This window comes from Pteropus vampyrus, unplaced genomic scaffold (assembly GCF_000151845.1).
Source record: "Pteropus vampyrus isolate Shadow unplaced genomic scaffold, Pvam_2.0 Scaffold347, whole genome shotgun sequence".
NCBI classification, from domain to species: Eukaryota; Metazoa; Chordata; class Mammalia; order Chiroptera; family Pteropodidae; genus Pteropus; species Pteropus vampyrus.
In genome coordinates this window covers 1,918,144-1,942,662 of record NW_011889128.1, presented here as the reverse complement: position 1 = coordinate 1,942,662, position 24,519 = coordinate 1,918,144, and the positions used below count along the sequence as shown (strand labels likewise).

The window sequence follows — 24,519 nt, the reverse complement described above, 5'->3', positions numbered from 1 at the left end:
CAACCATATTCTTTTCCTCCTCCAGCACTCCGCTCTTGCTCTTAGTCCTTTGTCTACATCAATGTTTCACAAATGTGAAGATTATAAAAAGTTTCCAATCTACTGTAGATCAATACTTTTGAAAATACACACAAATTAGAAAAACAATCATGCTTAGCTGTCATGGCAATAGCAAAATTCCTCAGTGCCTACACTTAACTGTGGAGCCTGTTTTGTCACGGACAGGTTAACTCCAGGTCCACACTGGTCCAAAGAGCACACTTCACACGGGTTTAGACACACTGTCCCTTCTCCCTGCCTGGTGAAACACCAGCCATCCACCAGCAAGGTCCAACCATCCCTACTGCCTCCTCCATCATGCTTTTTCTTGATATTTATGCACCACACTCACATCCTTTCAACATATCCACCACTATTTATGCTCCTATTATAACTTATTGAATGTCTTTATGATTTTCTGTTAAATAAAAAAGAGCAGAAAACTCTTTGAAGTCAGAAATATGTACAAGTCATCTCTGTATCCTGAGCCCTGTGCCTGTCATGTGGTAGAAGCTAAGAAATACAATTACCAAATGACTGTGCAACACACCTCTGTGGTGACATGCAGACAAACAGGAACTATAATGACTCTAAATAGACCTTTAATGACTGGGATGTTTCAGGACTTAAAGGTTGAATGGTCGAGGCCATGGGGACAGAAGTGGCATGATCAGTAGGCTGTCTGAGACTGCTGCTGGCGGTAGCCACCCCGGCGCATGTAGCCCTCGTTTTTGCGGTAGCCATCCTTCTGGTCTGTAGGAGAGAGATGAGAAGGGGAGGGAGTGAATGCCAGGGGAGGCAGAAAGGGAGCCAGGACCCTGGGAGAATGGAGGAGATGGAAGCACTCACCTCGGAAGTAGCCACCATAGGTGCCCTGCTTGTGGTCAAACACCCGCTCGTTATTTTCCACCAGGCTGCCCAGCTTCTCCGCCAGCTGCAGAGCCAGGTTCTGTTGGGCAGTGGGCTCGGTGCGGTGCATCACCACTGTTTGCGTTGGCTGGTCCAAGGAGGCCTGATGGGAATGAGCCAGAGAAAGGGACATGACACGGATCAGACCCCTCGACTTTGAACTTACCATGACTCCACCTGCCAATTTACCACCCGCCCTTACCATCAATTCCTCGTTAATGATCATCTTGCTGATGATGGAGTGCACGGTGGGCAGGTCCAGCTCGAACATGTCAGACAGTGTCTCCATGCTGGGGAGAAAGGCAGCAGGAGGCAGTTTAGGACCCTTGACCACAAAGCTGGGGCCCCTCTGCTTCCTCAGCACTCAACTCACCTGATGGAGTCATAGACACTGCTGTATGTGAAAAGGTAGGTCCGCAGAGACTCTTCCTGGATCTTTCTATGGGGAGAAGGGAGAGATCTTCAGGGAAGGAGACCAACCACTCTTTTCTTCTCCCCCCATCACAGTCTCTCTCTGCTCACCTAACCAGCATGGTTCGGACTTTGTCAGCCTCGGGAAAAAGGTCCCACACTTTGCCGTTCATTTTCTCGTTGATGATAAAACTGTGGCAGGTCTTCCAGTCGCCCATCTTCATGGCCTTTGAGGCGGCGACCACATGTTCCCTCATTGATTCAGGGGGACCTGAAAGGTTGGGAATGAGGTAGCGCCTGGGGACACTTGGGACCAGGGCTCCTGCCCCGATGAGCACTGTTCAAGGAAGAACACAGGCCAGGAGCACGAACAACCAGACTGGAGACTCTCCTATCTCTCTACTAAACAGCTTTGTGATTGTACAAAGTCCCTTAATGTCAGAAGAAATTTATTTAGATTTAGACTAATAAATTAATCCATGATGTGCTTCAATGGACTAGTTGAGCCCCTTGAAAAAGTTGACAAACTGCTGTGTGTCTCCTCATGTACATTTCTCTAGAGAAAGGTCCACAGTTTTCTTCAGATTCTTGTAAGGCTCCTTGACCTGAAAAAAACTTAACATCTCAACTGGAACAGTATTTATGCAACTTCCTTCCATCTTATACTACCTTCATGATTTTTGCCATATCCGTGTATCACTGTTTTTTTTTTTTTTCTTTAAAGTGGCTCACTCCTTTTCCTTAAAAAATTTAGCTTCACTTTAAATTACTTCTGTGAAATCACAGGTTTCATGTGCTGATTATGGACTTGGGCCCCTAAATACTGTCCTGAGAGAGAAGCCAGGAAGACAGACGTGGCAAACAAGAGTAGCTTGAATTCAGGGTAGACAAAGTATAAAAGCTCCAAGGCTGGAATAGATGGCAGGTGTATGGAAACATGAACATGGCTGACCCTGTAACAGGGACAAGAAGTTCAACCATGTACATGGTTCAGGCCCGTGTAGAAATGTATGAAAAGGGATAAGTATAAGAAAAGGCACACGACCCTTGTGGATTAGCTTTCATTCTATCACTCTGAAAAAGGAAAGGTCAGAGGTTCAAAGAATATTTCTCTACAAACCACACAGCAGTGCACAGCTGAAACAGAACCTGGCTTTTGGCTCCACTGCAGTAACTGAGAGGCAGAAACTGTGGTGAACCAGACAGCCCTAAGAGGTGATGGAAACAGAGATTTTCACTGGAAAATTTCTAAAACAAAGTGTCACTACACAAGCCCAACAAGATTTGCCTAAAGGGCACCTACACGTAACACAACCACACACCCAACCAGTAGAGGACAAATCTGTAGGGAATGTAGCTGTGGAGAGTTAAGTCTGGCTCACCTGCCAAGCCTCCTATGTGCCAACCCCACAGGAAGAGCACAGTGCACATCCCTTTCCCTGTGAAATCACAACTCACCCAGCCCCTGGACTGACTGATCAGCTCTTTCAGAAGTGATAAGAGCCAATGCTAGATTCCTGAATGCTTAGGTTGGCGGAAAATAATATGCATGAAGGGGAAAAAATAGAAAAAAAACTCAGAGAAGCCATGTTATTATGTTAAAGCTGAGTAGGTCAGTTAAATTCTGTGCCTGTTTCTTAATCAAGAAAAAGGAGTAATTATAGTACCTATACATCACAAGGTTGTTACTAATGAAGAGAAAATGAATTATTTATAAAACAGTGCCGGACAGAAAAAAAAGTACTATGTAAGCTTATGTTAAATAAGAAATATCATTAGAGTCAGGTCATGAGTTTAACTCAGTGACCAAGGAGACTGAACTTTATTCTGTAGGCAGTGAAGAACTTCTAAGGTGTTGGGGGTGTATAACATCATAAATTTGGTTGCATGATAATGCTGACAAAGAGAGACTGAAGGGAGAAAACAGGAAGCAGGGAGCTTAATTTGTAGGCTAGAACAATGCAGCCTATGGTACCACAGAGACTAGTTAGTAAAAAGGATGCCTTTAGGTTCTACATGGAGATGTGACTAAAACAAATGGATTCATCTCATGGGAAAGTTACTCCCTTTAGCTTCTCTTAATCCTTTGATTAAAAATAATCAAGGGATGAACAAGCAAATTTTGCTCCTCTACAAAACCTCACACTCACCCAGCAAGGGCTGTCGCTCGCCCACCCGTAGCTGGTGATGGAACTGTTTGCTGATCATGCGACGGCGGGCATCACTCTCGTGAGCGGCCATGTAGGGAATCTCCAGGAGCATGGCAGACACCAGATAAACACACTCCAGCAGCTCCAGGTTGATATGCAGGTGGAAGGGAACCTGCCGGCGCCGCTCCACCTTCTCCTGCTCCTGGTTGCGCTCCTGCAGGCTGCGCAGCAGTAGACCCTGGCCCAGAAGCTCCTTGGCCCGGCCGCTTGACTGGATGTCCAGCAGGGCGTTGTGGGCATCCTTGGTCAGGCCTTGCCGGAAAGCGCAGATGCCCAGCTGCACCATGGTGCGGTTGTATAGGATCTGGGAGCAAAGAAACAGAAATGCACTCAGAGCTGACCACCACGAAGCAAGTTGTTTATTCATTCAACTAATAGACAAACACACAACAAATGATACATTGATGTGCTGAGCTGCCTGGGACAGAGAGCAAATCACACAAGTCCCTGTCCATCCATGGAGCTTACATTCTAGGGGTGGGGTATAGAGAACAAAATAACCACAATATGCAGGTGGTGCTAAGGAGAAAAATAAAGCAGAGGAGGGAATTAAGAAAGGAATTTGTGTGGTGGTGGTAGTGTTGGGAGCTTAGTTATGTAGGATAACTAAAGAAGCCCTCATTTTGAAGAGAATGTTTAAATAAAGAATAAAAAAAGGAGAGAGCAAATTGTGAAGATAACTGGGAAAAGAAAAGCATTGTAGAAAAGAGAAAAAGCAAATGCAAAGACCCTGTGCAAGAATTGTGCCAGGTGTATCTGAGGAACAGAGAGTGCGATATGGCTAGAGCTGATAAAAGGTGTGATCGTAAACGGCAGGATGGGCAAGCGTATGTTAAGAATTTTAAGATGAGAAACCACAGGAAAGTTTTGAGCAAATAAATGATATAATCTGACTTAATTTAACATGGTTACTCTGGCTACTTTGTTAAAAATAGCCTGAAAGGATACAAGGGCAGAAGCAGAGAGAGACCAAGATGATAGTGGCTTAGACCAGAGGGTAGCAGTGGAAGTGATAAGTGTTCAGACATGGATTCTGAATAGAAATGGCTGGGGAAGCTGATCTAGTACATGAGAAAAACCAGAATCGAGGATGACACCAAGGTTTCTGGCCTAAGCAACTGAAGAGATGGACTTGCCACTAATTAAGGTAGGGAATATTATAAGCAGTCCAGATTTTTTTGTTTTTGGTGGTGAGGGGGTGAGACTTAGTATTGACAACAACAAAAATATAGAGGTCAATATCAGTCATGAACATAGATGCCAGGAGCCTTAAAAAAATATTAGCAAACAGAACCCAGCAACATAGCAAAGAAATAACATAGCATGACCAAGTAGAATATATCTTAGGAATGAAAGGCTGGTATAAAAATCTAAAATCATTGTTATTCAGCACATGAACAGAATAAAAGAGAAATAACTAGCATTTCAATAAACACAGAAAAAGCTTTTGACAAAATTCAACATCTATTTATAACAAAAATTCTCATCTAACTAGGATCTGAGACCTGGGATCAACTTATTGTTTAGGATCAATCTGTGAAAAGGCATCTACAAAAATACTGCAGCTAACATACTTAATAGTGAAATGTTGGCTGCTAAGAATGGGAACAAGGCAAGATGTCTGTTCTCACTACTTCTATTCTGCACAGCATTAGAGCTGAGTCATCACCATGGCAAAAAAGAAATAAAAAAGTAAAGTCATAAACATTAGTAGAACAATAAAACTGCCTCTATACACAGGTGACATGATTACTTCAGTAGAAAATATTAAAGAACCTATAAAATAGGTTCTTTAATATTTTGTCACATATCACAAAACAACATTTTCATCAATGACGAACATACATGTGCCGGTGGTATACCATATAGCCTAGGTGTGTAGTACTATACCATCTAGGTTTGCGTAAGCATCCTCTGATGTCCGCACAACCACAAAATCGCCTAATGACACATTTCTCGAACCTATTCCCGTTGTCAAAGCAGTGCATGACTGTACTAGACCTAATGAATTTAGCAAAACAGTAAAATACAGAGGTACAAAAATTACTTGTATTTTTATATGGTAGTAGTAAACAACTGGAAAATGAAAAAAAAATGCATTTACAATAGCATCAAAAATCACATAATATTCAGGAATAATTTTTAAAAAGATGTATAATACTGCCAACACTGCAGAGCGAAACTGAAGAGATAACATGGAAAACTAAAAGTTTCAATGTTGTTAAGATGTCAATTCTCCCAAAATTGATCTATAGATTCAATATAATCCTGATAGAAAATAATGGGCAAAAGTTGACCAGACATTTCATGCAATAAGATATATACAGGGCAAACAGGCAAAAAATTAATCAATTTCAACAGTTAGCAGGGAAATACAAACTAACACCACAATGAGATTCCATTATACAGCCACCAATACAGCTAAAATTAAAAAGACCTACAACACCAAACATTATTGGTAGCAGTATAAACACACATTGGTAAGAGTATAAAATGGTATAACCACTTTTGAGTTTTATAATAAAACTGAACATACACCTACTCTATGATGCAGCAATTCCACTCTTAAGTATTTACCTAAGAGAAAACATAGACCCACACAAAGAGTTAAACGTAAATGTTCAGAGCCGCTTCATTTATAATAGTCCCAAACCAGCTATCTATCAAGAAGGAAAACAGATTCATACAATGGAATAAAAAAGAAATGGGAGTGCTATTTAAAAACCACCACCAGATAAGTTCTTCAAATGTTCCACACAAATATTTCTCAATTATTTAAACTCACATTTAAAGACACAGCGTTAGTACTCCTATGTAAAAATATCCTCACAATCACAATACACAAAATTAGTGGTTCCACTGTCATAAACATTAGTCATAAACATTAGTAGAACAATAAAACTGCCTCTATACACATTGTGATGCCCCAACACATCACGTTACATTTGGGTCTCTGACTTTACAATTAGTTTGACAACTTAAGGGTTTTTTTTTTCATCTTTTGAAAACAAGATGATCTCCTAATGTGCTGAAGCAGACATTTAATGATATAATAAACATTAGCTGAACCCAAATCTCTATCCCAGAGGACTCTAATGCTGTTGAACAGTAGGAAATTTGTTAACGTGCAGGAGGATCAAAGTCTGCTGGCATTTGATGAAATGTCTATTTATAGCTGCATTGATCAGACAGATGGCTAATCTGGTTGAGCCACTTTGCCCAAATAGAAGACGGGGCCCAGCCTGGTCTTCCCTTTGCCACCAGTGCCAGAGTGCCTCCTTCTTATCCTACCTGTACTGGAGGGTCCGCGTGCTGAATGTTGTCTTGTAAGTGGCTCATAAGCATGAGGTCACGGGCCTGGTACCAGCGGGAGTGCAGGGCATGATGGTAGATATGGCAGAGGATGGCACACGTCCGGATACGGTCTGTGCGGTCCTTGGCATAGATGTACTTGCACAATCTCTCCATCAGCACAGCTGAGTCCTCACCTTCATTTTCTACCTGATCCAGGTCAGACTGGGGGGGAGGCAAGGCACAGGGTTTGGTGAGGGGGTGATGTCGTTGGACGAAAAGAGCAGGCAAAGACAATGGCTCTAAATGGTGCAGGCTTTAGCGACCAAAGATGAGACTCCACCCAGCCTCACCCTAGTCCCCCGTTTCCCTCCTTGTTCCACCTCAGGAAGTCCCCAGGGAATGGGAGACTTGCCATCAAGTCCTGACAGACATGGAGAACAGAGTGACACACTCCTTTCCCTGTGACACTTGGCCAAGCACACACCTTTGAGGAGCCCTCAGGGAGGGTAAGCTGCCGCTGATGGGCCTTGTAATCAAACTTGTAGTAGGTGTGGAGAATGCGCCTCAAGTAGATGCGACAAATCTCCTCAGTGGTGCCCTTCTCTTCCAGGTAGCGCTGCACGCGATCGATGATGGCACACACCTGCGCCTCATCCTTCAAGTGCTCCACGTACTCTGAGAAGGAGAGCACCCACCCTCAGCTCAGCCAAGCACCCAAGCGTTCCCAGCCATCTGTCACTGATCAGTCCGGGTGCCTCTGTATATGTTTCCTGCACCCACTGGAAGTCTACTTGCTGTGCTCTGAAAACACCATCCTGCCTGAAACTTGCCAAGCTCACTTTCTGTCCCTCCTGTCAGGTGTTCTCTTCTGCTAGTTCCTCCCTTGATTAACTCCTCCTCTTCCTCATTCCAATCTCACTTCAAACGGCCCCTACTAAGGATCATTATCTAAAGCAGCCACTACTCCAGTCGCTTTCTACTACGTCCCAATTTGAATTTCTAATTCACACTTCATATCACCTACATTTACCTCGTTTATTTATTCGAATTGCCTTTCCCCAGCACCGAATGTAAATTCTATGAGCATGAAGGACATCCCTAGTTGTCTTGTTCACCATTACACCCTTGACTCAGTGGGCACATATGGGCATTCACATTTTACTGAGTAATGTCCTTTATTTTCCCCATCCCAATGCCTCTAATCCAAGCAAAACAAGCCAAGTGGACAATGATTCTCAAAATGCAGTCCCCAGACCAACAGCACCACCTAGTATATGTCAGAAATGCAAATTATGGGGCCCCACCCAGACCTATTGAATTAGAAGCTATGGGGGTGGGGCCCAGTGTCTTAGGTCCTCCAGTGTGAATGCGGGGGTAAGGAAGGGCTGGCTTTCCAAACACTCTAGTATAATTCCTTGCACTTTTCCTCTCACTGACACCCACACTTGCGCAGGCTTACCTTGGGAGTGAGGATCAGTATTTTGCATTATTTTGGTAAATTCTTCATCCATCCGTTCCACCAGAGTTAGGATACAGCCACGGACACGCAGCGGCTGAAAAGGTAGAGGAGGAGTAAACATATCAGCCTTGATCTCAGCCCTGCTAATCCTTCTATCTCTACTGAGCTTTCCCAGAGCAGACAACATATACCTCTCTAATTAGCCTGCTAATCCCTCTCTTTACCTGGTCAACATTATGCAGATTCTCGCTCTCTTCCAGAATGTTCTCTCCAACAAAGATGTTGGGGTTTGCAAACAGGATGTCCATCAGCTCATTGATGCAGTCCAGGCACTTCTGCCACATCTCGGGCTGCCGAGAAATCAGAAGGCAATCAGAGGTGTGCAGGTGGAATAAGCAGATGCCTCCCAAGAGCCCCTTCACCAGGAATCCCTGGGGCCTTCAACCGCCAAGGCTGTTTCCACAGCCCTTGAGTTTTAAGACATGAAGTACCCTCCCCTGACCCACCAGCTTCAGCCCTGGGATGTTCCTCTTTGCTGCCCTCACCTTCATGTATGTGGCCAGATTGGGGTTGTAGTCATAGAGAGATGCAATGATATTGAACTTGATCTTGACAATGACACCCTCCCCAAGATTGTTTTCAGAAGCAATCTGAACCAGCAGCTGTAACAGCTCAATCTGGGCTGCACTGGAAAGGTACAAAACAGGTGAGGCATTAGAGACAAGTCAAAAAGCCTCATCCTGTCATGCAGCACAACCCCTTCAGACCAGTAAGGTGGGCTCATTTCTATTATTCCTATCCTCCCCACCTTTATCCCACTTTCTTCTCCTTTAGAAACTGAAAATAGAAACAGCATTAATGTTAACAATCTACCATCCTCTTCAGTCACTGAATGACTGAAGGTGAGCATTATTCCCATTTTACAGATGGGAAAACAGTCCTGAAAGGTTAAATGATTGGTTTAAGGTCAGAGATAGAGTAAACGGCAGAAAATGGACCAGAATGTTCCAAATATACCATTCCTTCCACTATAGCCACACACAGATCTTCCCCAAATAGCACTGTCTGCCCATAAACCTCTACCCTGTTTCTTACAGCTTTCACCCTGCAAGCCCAGAGCCAAGGCCCACAAATCTTACCGATCAGTTCCCTTCTTGCCTCGTGCCTGCAGGATCTCATTCAGTTTCTTGATGACAACGGCATGGGTGATCTCAGTTCCCTTGGCAAACATTTTTGGTTTCTCCTAGGCAACACATAGCCTGTCATGTGCAAGCCAATAGAAAACCATTCTTTCTTTTTCTCCCAACCCAACTAGACTGTACCTGTATGCTCTCCCCAACTGTTTCCCAATTCATTTTAATTCTAAAATCCTCACCTTAACGAGGGGCACCCCGCCTCGGACCCTTTCCCACTCCCCGCCTTCATTGTCCTCCTCCTCCTCATCCAGACGCTTAGATTTCCTATCGTGCTTCTTCTTGGCTTTGTCCTCCCGTTTCTTCTCAGCCGCTTTCTTGTCCTCCTCTGTGGCGGGGGCCCTGCCAGAAGACATGGGAGAAGATGAAAGACCAGCCCCTTCTCCATCGCTGAGGCTTCTTCCTCCCATGAACTTCTTTCCCTCCAGCAAGTCCTAAGTTACACTCTAAAATAGTGACCTAAAGTTAACCATAGTCATAACCAAAGCAAGGACTATTAAGTATTTGAATTGCCAGACTACTTACCAAGGTCTGCCACCATATTAAACCAACTAAGAAACTCAAGAAGGGAACAATATGGCCTAGTCTATTAAAAGCGGAGATGCTAACCGGGCCACTGTAGACACAGAAACAGCCTGTCATGTTCCTCTACAGTGAACCTCTAATGTTTCCCAGAGAACCCATAGGAAACAGTTGTTTTTTGATACTAATTGCTCTGTCCAGACTAACCTAGGAACAGCAATATTTTTGCACTTTTTTCTTTTTACAGATTTTAAGCTGACTGCTCTGTCCAGACTGACCTAGGAATAGCACATTTTTTTTTGCACTTTTTACAGATTTTTTGCACTTTTTCTTTTTACAGTAAAAAGGCTTTGCTGAGTTCTTTGAGTCATTCTAGCGTATTATTGAACCTAAGAGGATTGCAGGAAATTTGAATTCATAGCTGGTTGGTCAGAAGTACAGGTGCCGAACTTGAGACTTGCAACTGGTGTCTGAGGTAGGGAGTCATCTGGAACTGAGCCCTTCGCCTGTGGGTTTGGACTAGTATCAGAATGGAACTGGACTGCTGAACACCTAGTTGGTGTCCAGAAAGTTGGAGAGCTGGTTGGTGTGAGAAAAAAACCCAAACAAATGGTATCAGAAGTGTTCTGAGTAAAAGGAAATTAAATATGCAGTGCTTTCCAGACTTGACCAGTGTTCCCTAAACCACACAGTGAAAAAGGTTCTCAATTCCCAGACAAGAAAAAGCTAAAGGAGTTCAGCACCACCAAACCAGTATCACAAGAAATGTTAAAGGGATTTCTTTAAAAAGAAAAAAAGGTAAAAAATGTGAATAATAAAATAGCAATAACTACATTCCTATCATTAATTACTTTAAACATGAGTGGATTAAATGCTCCAATCAAAAGCTGGAGTGTGGCTGAATGGATAAGAAAACAAGACCCATACATATGCTGCCTACACAAGACCCACTTTAGGTATTAAAACACATAGACTGAAAGTAAAGGAATGGAAAAAGATATTTCAGGCAAAGGAAAACCAACAAAAAAGCAAGGGTAGCAATCAATACTTACATCAGACGATACAGATTTTAAAACAAATGCTATAACAAGAGACAAACAAGGACTCAGCAATTCCACTTCTGGGTATTTATTTGAAGAAACTCAAAACACTAGTTTGAAAAGACATGCATCCATATGTTCACTGCAGCATTATTTACAATAGCCAAGATATGGAATCAACCTAAGTGTCCATTAATAGACAGATAAAAAAAACACAGGACATATATATAATGGAATATAACTCAGCCATAAAAATGAATGAAATACTGCCATTTGCAACAATATGAATGGACCTAGAGGGCATTATGCTGAAATAGGTCAGAAGGAAAAAAAACAAAAATACCATGATTTCACTAGTTAAAAAAAAAAAACAAAAACGTATAGAATATACAGATATCAAATGATAATGTACACTTGAAAATTATATAATTTTATTAACCGGTGTTACCCTGATAAATGATTAAAAAACAAACAAACCCATGAACAAACAAACAAAACAGACACGCACACACAGATACAGAGAACAGCTGATGATTACCAGATGGGAGGTGTGTTGGGGGGATGAGTGAAAAGGGGAAGAAATTAGGAAGTGCAAACTGCCAGTTATAAAAACAATCACAGGGATGTAAAATATAGCATAGGAAATATAGTCGATAACATTGTGGTAACAATGTATGATGTCAGATGGGGTGCTAGACTCAATCGCAGTGATCACTTTGTGAGATATGAACATCTAATTACTGCTGTATACCTGAAACTAATGTAACATTGTATGTCAACTGTAATTGAAACATTTTAAATTAAAAAAAAAAAAAAAAGCTTCTCAACAAAATGCCTGTGTCTAGACCCCTCTAGTGTCAGGTAATCCCCTACCTCTTGAAGCAGTGTAACTCCAACTTTGGAAAGCAAGAAAGCAACCCCAAGAGCAGCAGCAACAGTTCTGCCTATTAAAAGAGCAGTGTTTATCAGAGCTTGCTGTGTAGGACAAAGGGACAGGGACTATCTTGACTTTAAAGGAAGAAACTGAGACCAAAGGTTAATTAACTCACCCAATGTTGGAGAGTTACTAAAAGACTAAGGGCTGGGACTGGAATTCAAATCAGAATCCTCTCCCATTCTGTGACGGTCCCAGGAAGGCTTGCTGCCATTTATATGCTATATATGTCTATGTGCTACATACGCAGTTCTCAGGAAGGGAAAAAAGTAGCGACTATCACTGAGAGCTAACCACATGCCAGTCCTAGGCTGAGCCATTTCCCTATATCACCTCCCTGTATTCTTGCAGCTATCCTTGAACGCAGGGTCAAGTACTACCCATTTTACAGTTGAGAAAACTAAAGATTGGAAAAGTTAAGAAGCTTGTCCAAATATCACACAGCTTATCAGGGCCAAAGTGAGATTTACACTCAGTCTGCATGCAGTGAATAATGTCGTTAAATACTTAGACTTTGGAGCCTTCAAATCACATCAGCTTTGTGACGTTAACCAACTAATACACTTGACTCTGAGATCTCTCTGTGAAAAGGGAGCAGTTGGTGCCCACAACTTGAAAGGTCTCCATAGAAGATGTTAAAGGTGATTAAAGGTGTCCTACTCTTCCCGCTGTAGCCCAAGGTACCACTACTTTTCTTACTTTTTAAGGAATTTTGAAGCCAGCACAGTCTGTTTCCCTTCTTCTTCCTCTGAGTCTGAATCAGATGATGTAGAGCCTGTGTCCCAGTCTTCATCATCTTCTGAATCTTCTGAATCCTCATCTTCATCCTTAGAGAGTCAAAAAAAGGAAGAGCAGGAAGAAGATGAAGAAACTGGTCTTTCTGCTCCCCCCAACGCATGTCCCAGGGATTTACAGGAGTAGAACAAGAGTGGTTAACCATGAACTTACAATATTAAGAGCTGGATTAAGCCACCAAGACCAAGAAATGGTGACTTGCCCCAAGAACACACGACGGCTCCCCAGGGGCAGAGCTGGGCCCAGAATCTAGTTCTCTAGATTCTAGTGCTCAGTGTTCTAATCCAAGAGGAAGCCTATCCTCAAACTAGACTCTGCTAGACCCAACTCCTCCTAACTCTAGGGTTCTGTGAGTCTTTCCTTCTCCCCAGGGACCCAAGAATGGTCCATTGGAGGCAAATCACCACTCACTTTAACTCTGTCTCTTACCTCCAGCTTTTTGAGGAACTTGCGACTCTCCCCAGAAGGAGCTTCGGATTTCTTCTTCAGGAAAGTTGCAGCACTGACTCCATCCTCGTCCTCATCCTCATCTGAAGAGCCTGGTGGGAGAGGGGAGAGAAAAGAGCTAGAATGGTGAAGAGCAAGGCTGAAGGACACCAAGAAACCAGGCTAAGGGAACCCCTAACTTTAGATTTCTGAATCATCTGCAGTGTCTCTTCTCTCACCTTCTGAATCCTCCTCATTCTTCTCAGCATCTTCATCTGCAGACTGTTCAGGGTTCTTGAAAGAGGGAAATGAGTAATTAAGGATGCCTTCCAATCACCGCCCCATCCTACCCCTCCACCCCAGAGAGCCTTATCATGATTCCTTCTCCAGTCACACCTCCCGTCTGCAAATGCTTTTTTGTCTCAGTGATGAGGTCACTGTACCCACAACTCAAAGTCTGCCTCTAGCATTCCCTACCTGCTTGTAATTTGTAATATGGGACTCAAAATCTCGGTTATATTTTCGGATCTTCTGGCGCAGGGTGCTCAAGGCCTTGGCATTGTTCTTATTCATCTTCTTCTTCCCTTCCTTGTCTTCCCATAGCTAAAGAACAGAGAAGGAAGAAAGAGGGATCTGAGACTAAGTAGCACTTCCTAAGCTTCAGGTTTCACCACCACTTTCGAGGCTTGTTATCTACCTGCATGCCATCTATATAATTAATCGCACCTGTTACTTTTTAAAAGTGCCTTTGCATATCACCACTAAAAGTACAAAGCCACAAATAAGAGGCAATATAAAAAAAATTAAAGTTCTTGGCCAAAAGAGTTTCCTCTCCTTGTATTATTCCCATTTCTTGGGTTTTGGGAAACACTGTACATAGGCAAACAACCCAAAAGAAACATGATTCCTGAAAGTGGATTAGGAACAGGCCCCAGGCCCCATAATCACCTTCTGGATTCCCCCTCACCCAAAGGAATCAAACCTCATTAAGATAGTCCTCCAGGTCAGCCAGGATGCGAATATAGAACCGGGGAACACCTTCCTTGTCCACAATACTCTTAGCTTTCCCGTATGCTTTTCCCAGGAGCTCAAACTCTTCCAGGCACTTGGTGACATCCCGAATCTTCATGGCATTACGAATAGTCCGGATAAGGTTGGTTAGCTCCTCAAACCTGGGTTGGGAATCCAATACCACATTGGATATGCCCACCATCGCCACCCAGAAAACTTTCCACTGCGCCAGAGACTCCCCACAACACAGGCTCCCCATGGCCTCACCTCTTGTCCTTGGCACTTCGAACAACTCTCTTGGTATCTTCTTCATCCTCACTCAGCAGCAATGGTCTATTTGGAAAAAACACAGACCATTAATCTCCCTTTTTAGTTCCAGTCTTTCCAAGTGATCTCTATTTCTCTTCTCAGAAAGGGCAGGTATAACTGAGTAACGCAGGCCATTTATACGCATCCTCTGTTTCTTCCTCTTTAAAGCCTCAGCACATAAACTCAATTTTTAAGTCTACTTAAAGTAAGGCCTTTTGTCAAATGTTGTAGCACATACAAAGAATGCTATCTCCATCCTCTCAAAAATAAACACACGAAGGTGCTTATTTATTGTCAGAAAACTAATTACGTGAGACACAAGTTACTAAGAAGAACTGAAAAGGTGAGAAAAAGGGTACTTCAGCTAGGCTTCAAGGTGGTACCTGAACTAGGTCCTAGAAAGCAATGTTTTGCAGAGTATGAGAGACCAAGAACGAGGAAAAAGTCTGTGGTTTGAATACCTCCATTGCCAGTATTTTTCTTTAATAATGAGAAACCAGACCACAGACAGCACTCAGCCAACAATCTCTCTTCTTTCTTTCCATCTTATCACTTGTTCCAATTATATTCTATTTTATGGCCAGTGCTGTTGGTTTTCCACTTGTGGCAGTGATGTGAAATCATATCTATATGGCTTTACATGTGTATATATAGTTTTAAACAATAGACAGGCATGTGGCAAAAATAACGAAGGTGCCACGCATATGACAGAAGTTTGAAAAATAACATTCCACTGTTTCAAAGGGTGAAAAAGATTTAATGTGTAGAGAAAGGTAAAGTGTTTCAGTGAAGGTAAACATGAGAAAAAGATACATAGATGTTTTTAGAACCTGCCCACAGTGCCAGGTGGTTCAGCTTCAGAGCCACACCAAGGAGCTCCCAACTATCAAAGGAGCGTTTTGAGAAAGGGATTTTGTGGTAAGAATAATTATGAATTTTGAAGTCCGATGACCAGCAGAAGAGGGGAGGTAGGTGGTATGAAGGTTATGGACATGGAAACAAGTTAGGAGACTAATTCAACTGATCTATCCAGTGGGAAACCTCTGTGACTATGCCCCTGGTACCCGGTGGGTGGACTCCCACAATTCACAGTACCTTAAGTCGTCCCTCCAACACTGCTCCAGTCCTACAGAACCTGCTGCCTCCTACAGAACCTCATCTTCATTCTCACCCGCCCCCCAATACAGGGCCTTCTGAAGCCTGCCGAACCCCGCACTCCACGAGTGGTCATCACGGCACAGGCCTTCCACTCACTGTTTGCCGTAGTTACCCCCGACAGGTTTGGTGACGAGCTCCTCCCCGGAAAGGGACGACTCTGACTCGCTGTCCGAACCGGTGGTGAAAAACCGCGACATGGCGACGACGCGGGGCGGCTGTGGCGGGCGCGGCCGGACCTGCGGGAGGGCTGGAGTCACGTGCCACGAGAAGGGGTCCGAGCCGCCACCTCCCGACCCCCGCTTATCACAGTCCCCGCACGCACCCCTTTCCCGGTCGTCCACCTCAAAACACGCGGCCCAAGAAAGGCTTACCAGCTAAACCTGAGAGGAGTCACACCGCAGAACGGCGGAAACGCGGAAAGAGAAGGCGGGGCCTTTGCGTCACTTCCGGGAGCACTGACGAACTGTATCGGGTGACTACAACTCCCAGTGGCCTTCGCGCCACGCAAGGGGCGGGGATAGCCCCGCTGCGAGTTTGGTGGGAAGGACGTTGTTTCAAGAGTCCCTGATCTGATGGTGCGTTGTATTTTATTACTAACAGATACTAGCACCGACTTCATAAGGTGTTATGAGAATTAAATGATTTAGCATATGTGAAGCATTTCGGACAGTGCCTTGTACAAAATAAGCGTGTAATAAATAGCTAGTATTCATTCATTCCATAAATACTTGTTTATTGAGCATTTATTATCAACCGGTAGCATTCTAGGCACTGGGCAAAGTAGTGAACGAAATAGAAAAAGTCCCTAATTTTACAAGGAATTTATAGTATAGTGGAGTGGCATAATTAACAGGTAAATAGATAATTTCAGGTAATAAGCACCATAAAGTTATTAAAGTGACAGGTTAGATAGGAAGATTATTTTGGATAGGAAGGGCAGAGGTGACATTTGAGCTGAGATCCAAATGACAGGAAGGAGGGAGCTGTGCAGAAGGTCATCTAGGGAAAAAACATTCCTAACTCCTTTTCTGGGGAAGGGCAGGAGCAAGTCTGGGCCAGGTTTTAGGAATAAGGAGGCCAGTGTGCTATCAACAAAGAGAGCAAGGCATTAATAGCATAGGAGTAGACAATACTAGATCATGCAGGTCCTTGTTGGCCTGTGGGTTTAAATCCAGGTGCGTTGGCTGAACCATCAGCAGGGGTTTTAGCAGCACAAGGACTGTTTTACATTTTTTAAGATGGTTTCATTCATTCAGCATTTGCTATATATCTGGACCTGTGTTTAGTCTTGGAGGCATGATGCTCCCCTGAATAAAAAGTGGGAATTAAGGGGAAAGGAGGCAACTTTAGATAGAGAAAACAGTATGAACAAATTCCTGGGGACAGGAAAGCACAGGGCACATTCAGTGGCTGGTATATTAGGGTTAAAATGTGGCAGGACCTCTCCACATGTCCTAGCTTGTCACCTCTGTTCTCCTTCCTCCCTCCTGCTTCTCCTCTTTGTGTCTCTTTCTCTCCTTTCCTCCCTCCCTCTCTGTCTTCCCACAGAGCCACTTGATTCTGACATCAGCCTCTTTGCCTCTTTAAACAGATATGGAATGCACTGAAATTGCCAGTGAGGTAAAAGGTAAAGCAGATTGAGTGAGATGAAGATTAACGTCATTGAAGATGAAGAAATGCAAATTCATACTAAAGTAAAGCTACTGATTTTAGAGTGGTTTCCTGTTACTTTCAAGACCCCGATCATGTGCAAAGGAAAAATCATACCAAACTATTTTTTTACTAATCCTTTACCAAGTCATTATGAAAAATTTCAATTTAACAGAGAAGGGGATTTTTAAGTAAACTTTTTTTGTGAAGTGTAACATAGATGCGGATAAGTGACATCATAAGTACACAGCTTGATGAGTTGTCACAAAGCAAGCACACCTGTGTAACCAGAGTTCACATTAAGAAACAACATGACCAGATCCCCTATCCAAGTTCCCTTCTGGTAACCCTCTCCAGTCAATGCCCAGTAGGTTTCTGAAATTTTATTTTTTATCATGAAATATTTCAAACATAGAGACAAGAATAAAGGCTATTCTAATGAACATCTACATACTCTTAATCTACCTAGGATTGTCAAAACTTAATATGATACCACATAACACGTTTCTGTGGCTCATTTTTTTAAAGAAAAATAAAAAATACACTTGGGACATTCTAGGTAAATGGAGGTCTTAATGAACAAGGTTCATTGTACATCCACAAATATCTTTAAAAGTACCTAGCATGTGCAAGATACTTTCACAAAATTATCTCTATTTTAAAACAATGCATGTACATGATCCCAAAATGTAAATGATACAAAAGAATTACAGGGAAAAAACTCTTCCCACCTCTGACCTCTAGTTCCTCAGCTTCTATCCCTAGAAGCAAACATAATTATTTGTTTATAGTGCAATTGTCTAGATGTCTCTGTCTATATATATATATATATGTATATATATATATGTACTTAAAAGGATATAGATATATGTGTGTATGTATAAGAATTATATAGATAAGAATATATACAGTAATCCTTCCTATTCACGGGAGATATGTTCCAAGACCCCCCCACTGGATGCCTGAAATCGGTAGTACTGAGCACTATGTGTACTTTATCTTTTTCCCTATACGTAGATATTTGTGATAGAGTTTAATTTATATATTAGGCCCAGTAAGAGGTTAACAATTACTAATAGTAAAATAGAACAATTATACTGTAATAAAAGTTATGTGAATGCTGTCTGTCTCTTCTCAAAATATCTTATTGTACTATACTCACTCTTCTTGTGATGATGTGAGATGATACAATGCCTATGAAATGAGATGAAATGAAGTGAATGACGTAGGCATTGTTATATAGCATTAGCTACTACAAGGGCTACTTAAACACAAGCACTGAGATACTGTGGCAGTTGATCTGATAAAACCTAACTAAGTGACTAATGGGCCGGTAGTGTATACAGTGTAGTTATGTCCTGGGTGGGATGGAGCGGGACAGCACGAGATTTCATCACGCTACTCAGAATGGTGCACAATTTAACTTGTAAATTGTTTATTTCTGGAATTTTCTATTTAATATTTTCGGACCACAGATGACCACTGGCAACTGAAACTTCAAATAAGGGAGACTGCTCTGTATGGATATCCAAAATTGGATATACTATATATGGATAGCTGATAGATATCTATATATGTATCCTTATCTGTATAATATTATACACACATATACACATATATCTATACACTTTTATGTATCTACATCTATGTAGAGAGACAGATTAATACAGGGGTCCCCAACTGGCGGGCCATGGAATGGTACCAGTCTATGGCCTGTTAGGAACCAGGCTGCACAGCAGAAGGTGAGCAGCTGGTGAGCAAGCGAAGCTTCATCTGTATTTGCAGCCGCTCCCCAGCACGATTATCACTGCCTCAGCTCCATCTCAGATCATCAGGCATTAAATCTTCGTAGGAGCACTAGTTCCTGGTGCCAAAAAGGTTGAGGACCATTGAATTAATAGATCTATCAATATCTATCTATATGTCTATATAGATAGAGATGGACTATATAGAGCCCCATTCTTTTTTTACACAAATCATAGCATACTTTATGTGCTCTTCTGCATGCTATTTCATTATTCATATATCTTGCAGCTCATTCTGTAATGCGTATGAATCTATCTTATTCTTGTACCATTGTACAAGACTATTGTACCATTATATCATAAATAATAAAATGCATTTCCTCAGACTCCTATTGATTAATTCTTCTTTTAAACCTTTACAACACCCCTGCAAGATGGGTATTATTGTCCAAATTTAAGAGAAGAGGATGTTGACATCCTCAGAGATCAAGTGACTTGCCCAAGTTTACATCGTTAGCCTGTATTCCAAGCCCAAAATTAATTACAGCCATCTAAACTTTTGAGAGCTTTGCTGTTTTAGAGCTAGACCCCTAAAAATTTTTGAGTTGACACAACTTGGTCTTGTGAGTAGGATCGATGAAACTTAGGTCAGCAGAGCGAAGAAAACCTGATAATTTCTTCCTTTATGAGCATAACTAGGCTGTGTTATGGGAGCCAAAAAGAACATGGGTGGTTTTAATGGGTGAATTTAGTTAATGCCTAGATTTTGATGGGGTCATTAACGGCCCCAGAGCAGGAAGCACAACCTGGAGGAGCTTTGCTCAGTCTGGTGTCTCCGATTCACGTAGGCGTCACATTTCCCTTAGATTACTTCTCTTCCAGTTCCTGTCATAATGCAACCAACAAGCAGAAAAGTGGTAGTCATTACTGGCATTTGAATAGCAATTTCAAATACCATAAAGACATTTGAAACTCACGTCAGGTAGGCAGGAAAAGCAGCTATTACTAACCTCATTTTACAGACGAGAAAACCAAGACCAAAAGGGCAGGTGAGGGCTAACTTAGTGACAGCTCGAGGTCCTGAAACTGACCATAGCAGGACACATCATAATTGTGGAAGAGGAGTAGGCTGAGAGGAGGCAGAGAATGGAACTTGGGGAAGAGGAGGAGGTAGCGGTAGGACTCCTCTTTGGAACTAAATCCTAAGTATTATGCTCTTCCTATTCACTTAACTCCAGCCACTGAGGCCTCAGCTTTATCAGACCCAATGCCTAATTTTTAAAATAAATATCTTGAAACACTTTATAAAATTCAGAGGTAGTATAACCTCTGACACACAGTTTTATTTTGTGTGTGTTTTATTTTCCCAAATAGCCCTGAGCTCCTTGAAGACAGGGATAGTACTTTTTCATATGTCTCGGTATCACTCTCAGTGCCTTTCACATAGTATGTTTTCAATAATGTGTTCTTTTTATTAGTAGTATTATTGAAAGACAACATACATACAGCTAAGTGCACCTACCGTTTTGACTTCTACCATCATCTATTGGTTTTGTCTGTTCTTGAGCTTCATATAAATAGAATTATAAGGTATGTCTTTTTTGTGTGTCTGACTTCTTTCAGAAGCCTATGAGATTCATCCATGTTTTTGACTGCTAGAGTCTTCAATTGTGTGACTATGCCACAATATATTAATTCTCCTGTTGATTTGGGTTGTTTCCAGTCTGGGGATATCATGAATAAAGCTTTTATCAATATATTTTTACAAGTCTTTTTGTGGACATGAATATTATTCTCTTGGGTGGGATAGCTGTGCCATAGAGTAAGTGTATAGTCTGCTTCAGTAAACTGCCATGCTCTAAGCGTATTTGTAAAGAAAAAAAAGAAAAATGCTTTTTATTAAAAATATGTATTTAAGTATGTAAATACTGAGACATGATTTCCCTCGAAGATATGAAACAATTCAGAGATTTGCACCTACTTGCAATGACAGAGAGAAGACAATTATAACATAAACAAATATTGCACTTTTTTCTTTATATTTGACATTTTGAAATAAGTATGTGTATATGTTCTTAGCATTTTTATATATAGTAGTCTCCTCTTATACATGGTTTCACTTTTCATAGTTTCAGTTACTCACGGTCAACCCTGGTCCCAAAATATTAAATAAAAAATTCCAGAAATAAACAATTTGTAAGTTTTAAATTGCATGCCATTCTGAATAATGTGATGAAATCTCACACCATCCTGCTCCATTTCAGTGAGACTTGGATCTTCCCTTCGTCTAGTTCATCTTCTCTGTATATGCTACCTGCCTGTTTGTCACTTAGTACCTGTCTCGGTTATTAGATCAACTGTTGCGGTACCGCAGTGTTTGTGTTCGTGACCCTTATTTTACTTCATAATTGTCTCTTGGGTGACACAAGAGTAGTGATGCTGGCAATTTGGATATGCCACAAGAAGCTGTAAAGTGCTTCCTGTAAGTGAAAACGTGACTACAGCATAAGAAGATATTTTGAGAGAGACTACATTCACATAACTTTTATTACAGTATATTGTTATAATTGTTGTATTTTATTATTGTTGTTGTTAATGTCTTACTGGGCCTAATTTATAAATTAAACTTTATCATAGATATGTCTGTATAAGAAAAAATATAGTATATATAGGGTTGATCACTATCTACAGTTTCAGGTATTCAGGCAGGTCTTGGAATCTATTCCCTGAGAATAAGGGGGCAGGGCTACTGTATACTTAGAATCTCAATGAATGATGTAGCCAGAAAACAATGCGATTTGCTATGGGTGTTGCCTTCAGTGAGAGGATTTTCCACATATAGCAAATAGCTCTTGGTAAAGATTTAAACAAATCAAATACAATCTTCCTTCAGTGTACCTGGTAGTTGAATTCCGGGACAATTCAATGTATATTAAAACCAAGCAAGATATACTTTGAGCTCACTATAAAATGAAGTTAGATTGTTGGCCTCTATTGTTAGATATCTGTGGGGACACTAAGAAGCCACTCAGGGGTAGGAAAATTACTCTTCATATAGGACAATACTGCACATGTCAGAATGGCTTGGCCCTCACTCTCTCAGGGCACTGTCCCTATTCACAGCGAGATTCAAAACACCCACCAACTTCCAAAGTGACCATAGGAGACAGTACCACCCCACCGAGAACAATTCTTTGAGACCTGTTCTAATGCAATAAACAATAGCCATCTGTGGCTTATTATATTTAACTTAACGAATTAATATTAAATAAAATTCAAAGTTTCATTTCTCAGTCATACTAGTCACATTTCAAGAGCTTAAAAACCACATGTAGAGAACTGGGCAAAATGGTGTAGATGACAGAAGCTTCGCTTATCCCGTCTTGGACCACGTCAAAGTTGAGATGGAAACACGGAGCAAACAGCAAGCAGAGTCGCCTGGGGTGGGTGGGGTCTAGATGAACAGAAGCCCTACAACTAGGGAAAGAACTAAGAAATCACCCCGCAATGGTTGGAGATAGGAAGGGATGAAGACACAAGGCTGCCCGGTCCCCAGCAGCTGAGTCGGACAGAGGCTGGCAGCTGCAGATATCACTTAAAGGGGCCGTGTCCACAACTGGACTTTTGCGGTGATGGACTTTCTCACTCTGAGCACCAACACCTGGTCGGCTGCTCAGGGGTCATCAGGGTCTTGCAAGGGGCACAGTGAGTTGTCGGAGAGAGGGCCAGAGTCAAGGCTTTCTCCTGGGCAGAAGTGCTAGCGGAATCCACTGCTCCTCTGTTGAGCCCTCCCTGCTTCCAGTGTGCAGACACAGCTGAGACTTAATCAAACTGGGTAACAGAGGTCGATCCACTCAGAAGAGTCCCTGAAACTCCACCTCCCCCAACTCACGGCCCCACCAAAGCCATATTCAGTTGTGTCCTGGGCTAGTTCTGTGCCACTTGCCAAGCAGCGCCAAGACTCACACTGGAGGCAGCTGATCTCGTTTTCTGGCATGGCTTCTTGAGGCAACTATAAGCACAGCATCTATGGATTATTTTATTATATTCTTGGTTATTTTTTTCTTGCCATTCTAATTGGGAGTCCTTGGATTTCTCATCCCCTGTATTGGTGTTTTGATCCTCTTCTTCCTCCACTCTGTTGATTTCCTCTAATATACTCTTCATCTCAGAATCTTAACAAGTGGCCTTGAAGAGGTACAGGCTGGGACTAAACTTGGCCTGCAGCTGAACTCCTCTCAGGACTGTGCCACTGGACGCCTATTACATAAAGCCACATTAGTAAGACTGGGAGACTTAGGAGCTTTGCTTAATACATAGAAACAGACACAGAAAGCAGCCAACATGGGAAGACAAAGAAGCAGAAACCATATGAGAGAACAGAACAGAGATCCAGGAATAATGGAGTCAAGTGATCTAACAGATGCAGAGTTCAAAACACTGGTTATAAAGATGCTCGGTGAATTTAGGGGAAGTGTAGATGAATTCAGCAAGAACTTTAACAAAGAGATAAAAAAATAAAAATGGAAATGGAAATTATAAGAGGGAACCCGTCAAAAATGAAGAACACATTATCTGAGATGAAGAGTATATTAGAGGAAATCAACAGAGTGGAGGAAGAAGAGGATCAAAACACCGATACAGGGGATGAGAAATCCAAGGACTCCCAATTCGAATGGCAAGAAAAAAATAACCAAGAATATAGTAATAATTTAAGAAGCCTATGGGACAAAATTAAGGGTAAAAACATCTGCGTCATAGGGGTACCTGAAGAGAGAGAACAAGAAGTTGAATACATATTTGAAGAAATAATGATGGAAAACTTCTCTAACCTGGTGAGGGTTAACCAGGAAGCTCAGAGAGTCCCAAAAACCAGGAATCCAAAGAGGCCCACACCAAGACATATTGTAATTAAAATGCCAAAGGTTAAATACAAAGAGAGAATTTTAAAAGCAGCAAGAAAAAAAAAAACAGATAGTTACGTACAAGGGAATACACATAAGACTGGCAGCCTATTTCTCAAAAGAAGCTTTGCAGGGCAGAGGGCTTGGCACAGAATATGCGACGTGATGAAGACCTAGGCTCTACAATCAAGAATACTTTATCTAGCAAAGCTCTCATTTAGAGTCAAAGGACAGATAAAGAGCTTCCCAGACAAAAATAAGCTAAAGGAATTCATCAACACCAAGCTAGTATTACAGGAATTGTTGGAGGGTCTTCTTTAAAAAGAAAAAGTATGTATCAAAAACACGAATAAAGAATGGTAATAACTACATATTTATCAACAAGTACCTCAAATAGAAAGGAATTAAATGCTCCAACTAAAAGATAGGGAAGCCGAAAGGATAAGAAACATATGCTGCCTATAAGAGACTCACTTCAGATTAAAAGACACATACTGACTAAAAGGAAGG

At 41.9% G+C, this 24,519-nt stretch overlaps 1 protein-coding gene across 2 annotated transcripts; it reads right to left on the bottom strand.

Moving 5' to 3' along the window:
* Positions 1-485: 485 nt before the first annotated feature.
* Positions 486-16,175, bottom strand: LOC105304575 (eukaryotic translation initiation factor 3 subunit C). Of its 2 annotated transcripts, none has more exons than XM_011378755.2 (21): positions 16,082-16,175; positions 15,807-15,946; positions 14,511-14,576; positions 14,215-14,404; positions 13,710-13,835; positions 13,472-13,526; positions 13,236-13,345; positions 12,711-12,838; positions 9,698-9,857; positions 9,462-9,565; positions 8,868-9,009; positions 8,547-8,672; positions 8,323-8,416; positions 7,348-7,538; positions 6,861-7,085; positions 3,510-3,873; positions 1,471-1,630; positions 1,322-1,387; positions 1,151-1,238; positions 889-1,051; positions 486-792 (listed from the first exon to the last, which is right to left on the bottom strand). In XM_011378755.2, the coding sequence occupies exons 2-21, from the start codon at positions 15,905-15,907 to the stop codon at positions 710-712; spliced, it is 2,742 nt and encodes a 913-aa protein (XP_011377057.1). In that variant the 5' UTR covers positions 15,908-15,946; positions 16,082-16,175; the 3' UTR covers positions 486-709. The 2 variants fall into 2 exon arrangements, with proteins under 2 accessions (XP_011377057.1, XP_011377058.1); XM_011378756.2 differs by having other exon boundaries at positions 620-792; positions 16,033-16,132.
* Between the last annotated feature and the right edge of the window lie 8,344 nt (positions 16,176-24,519).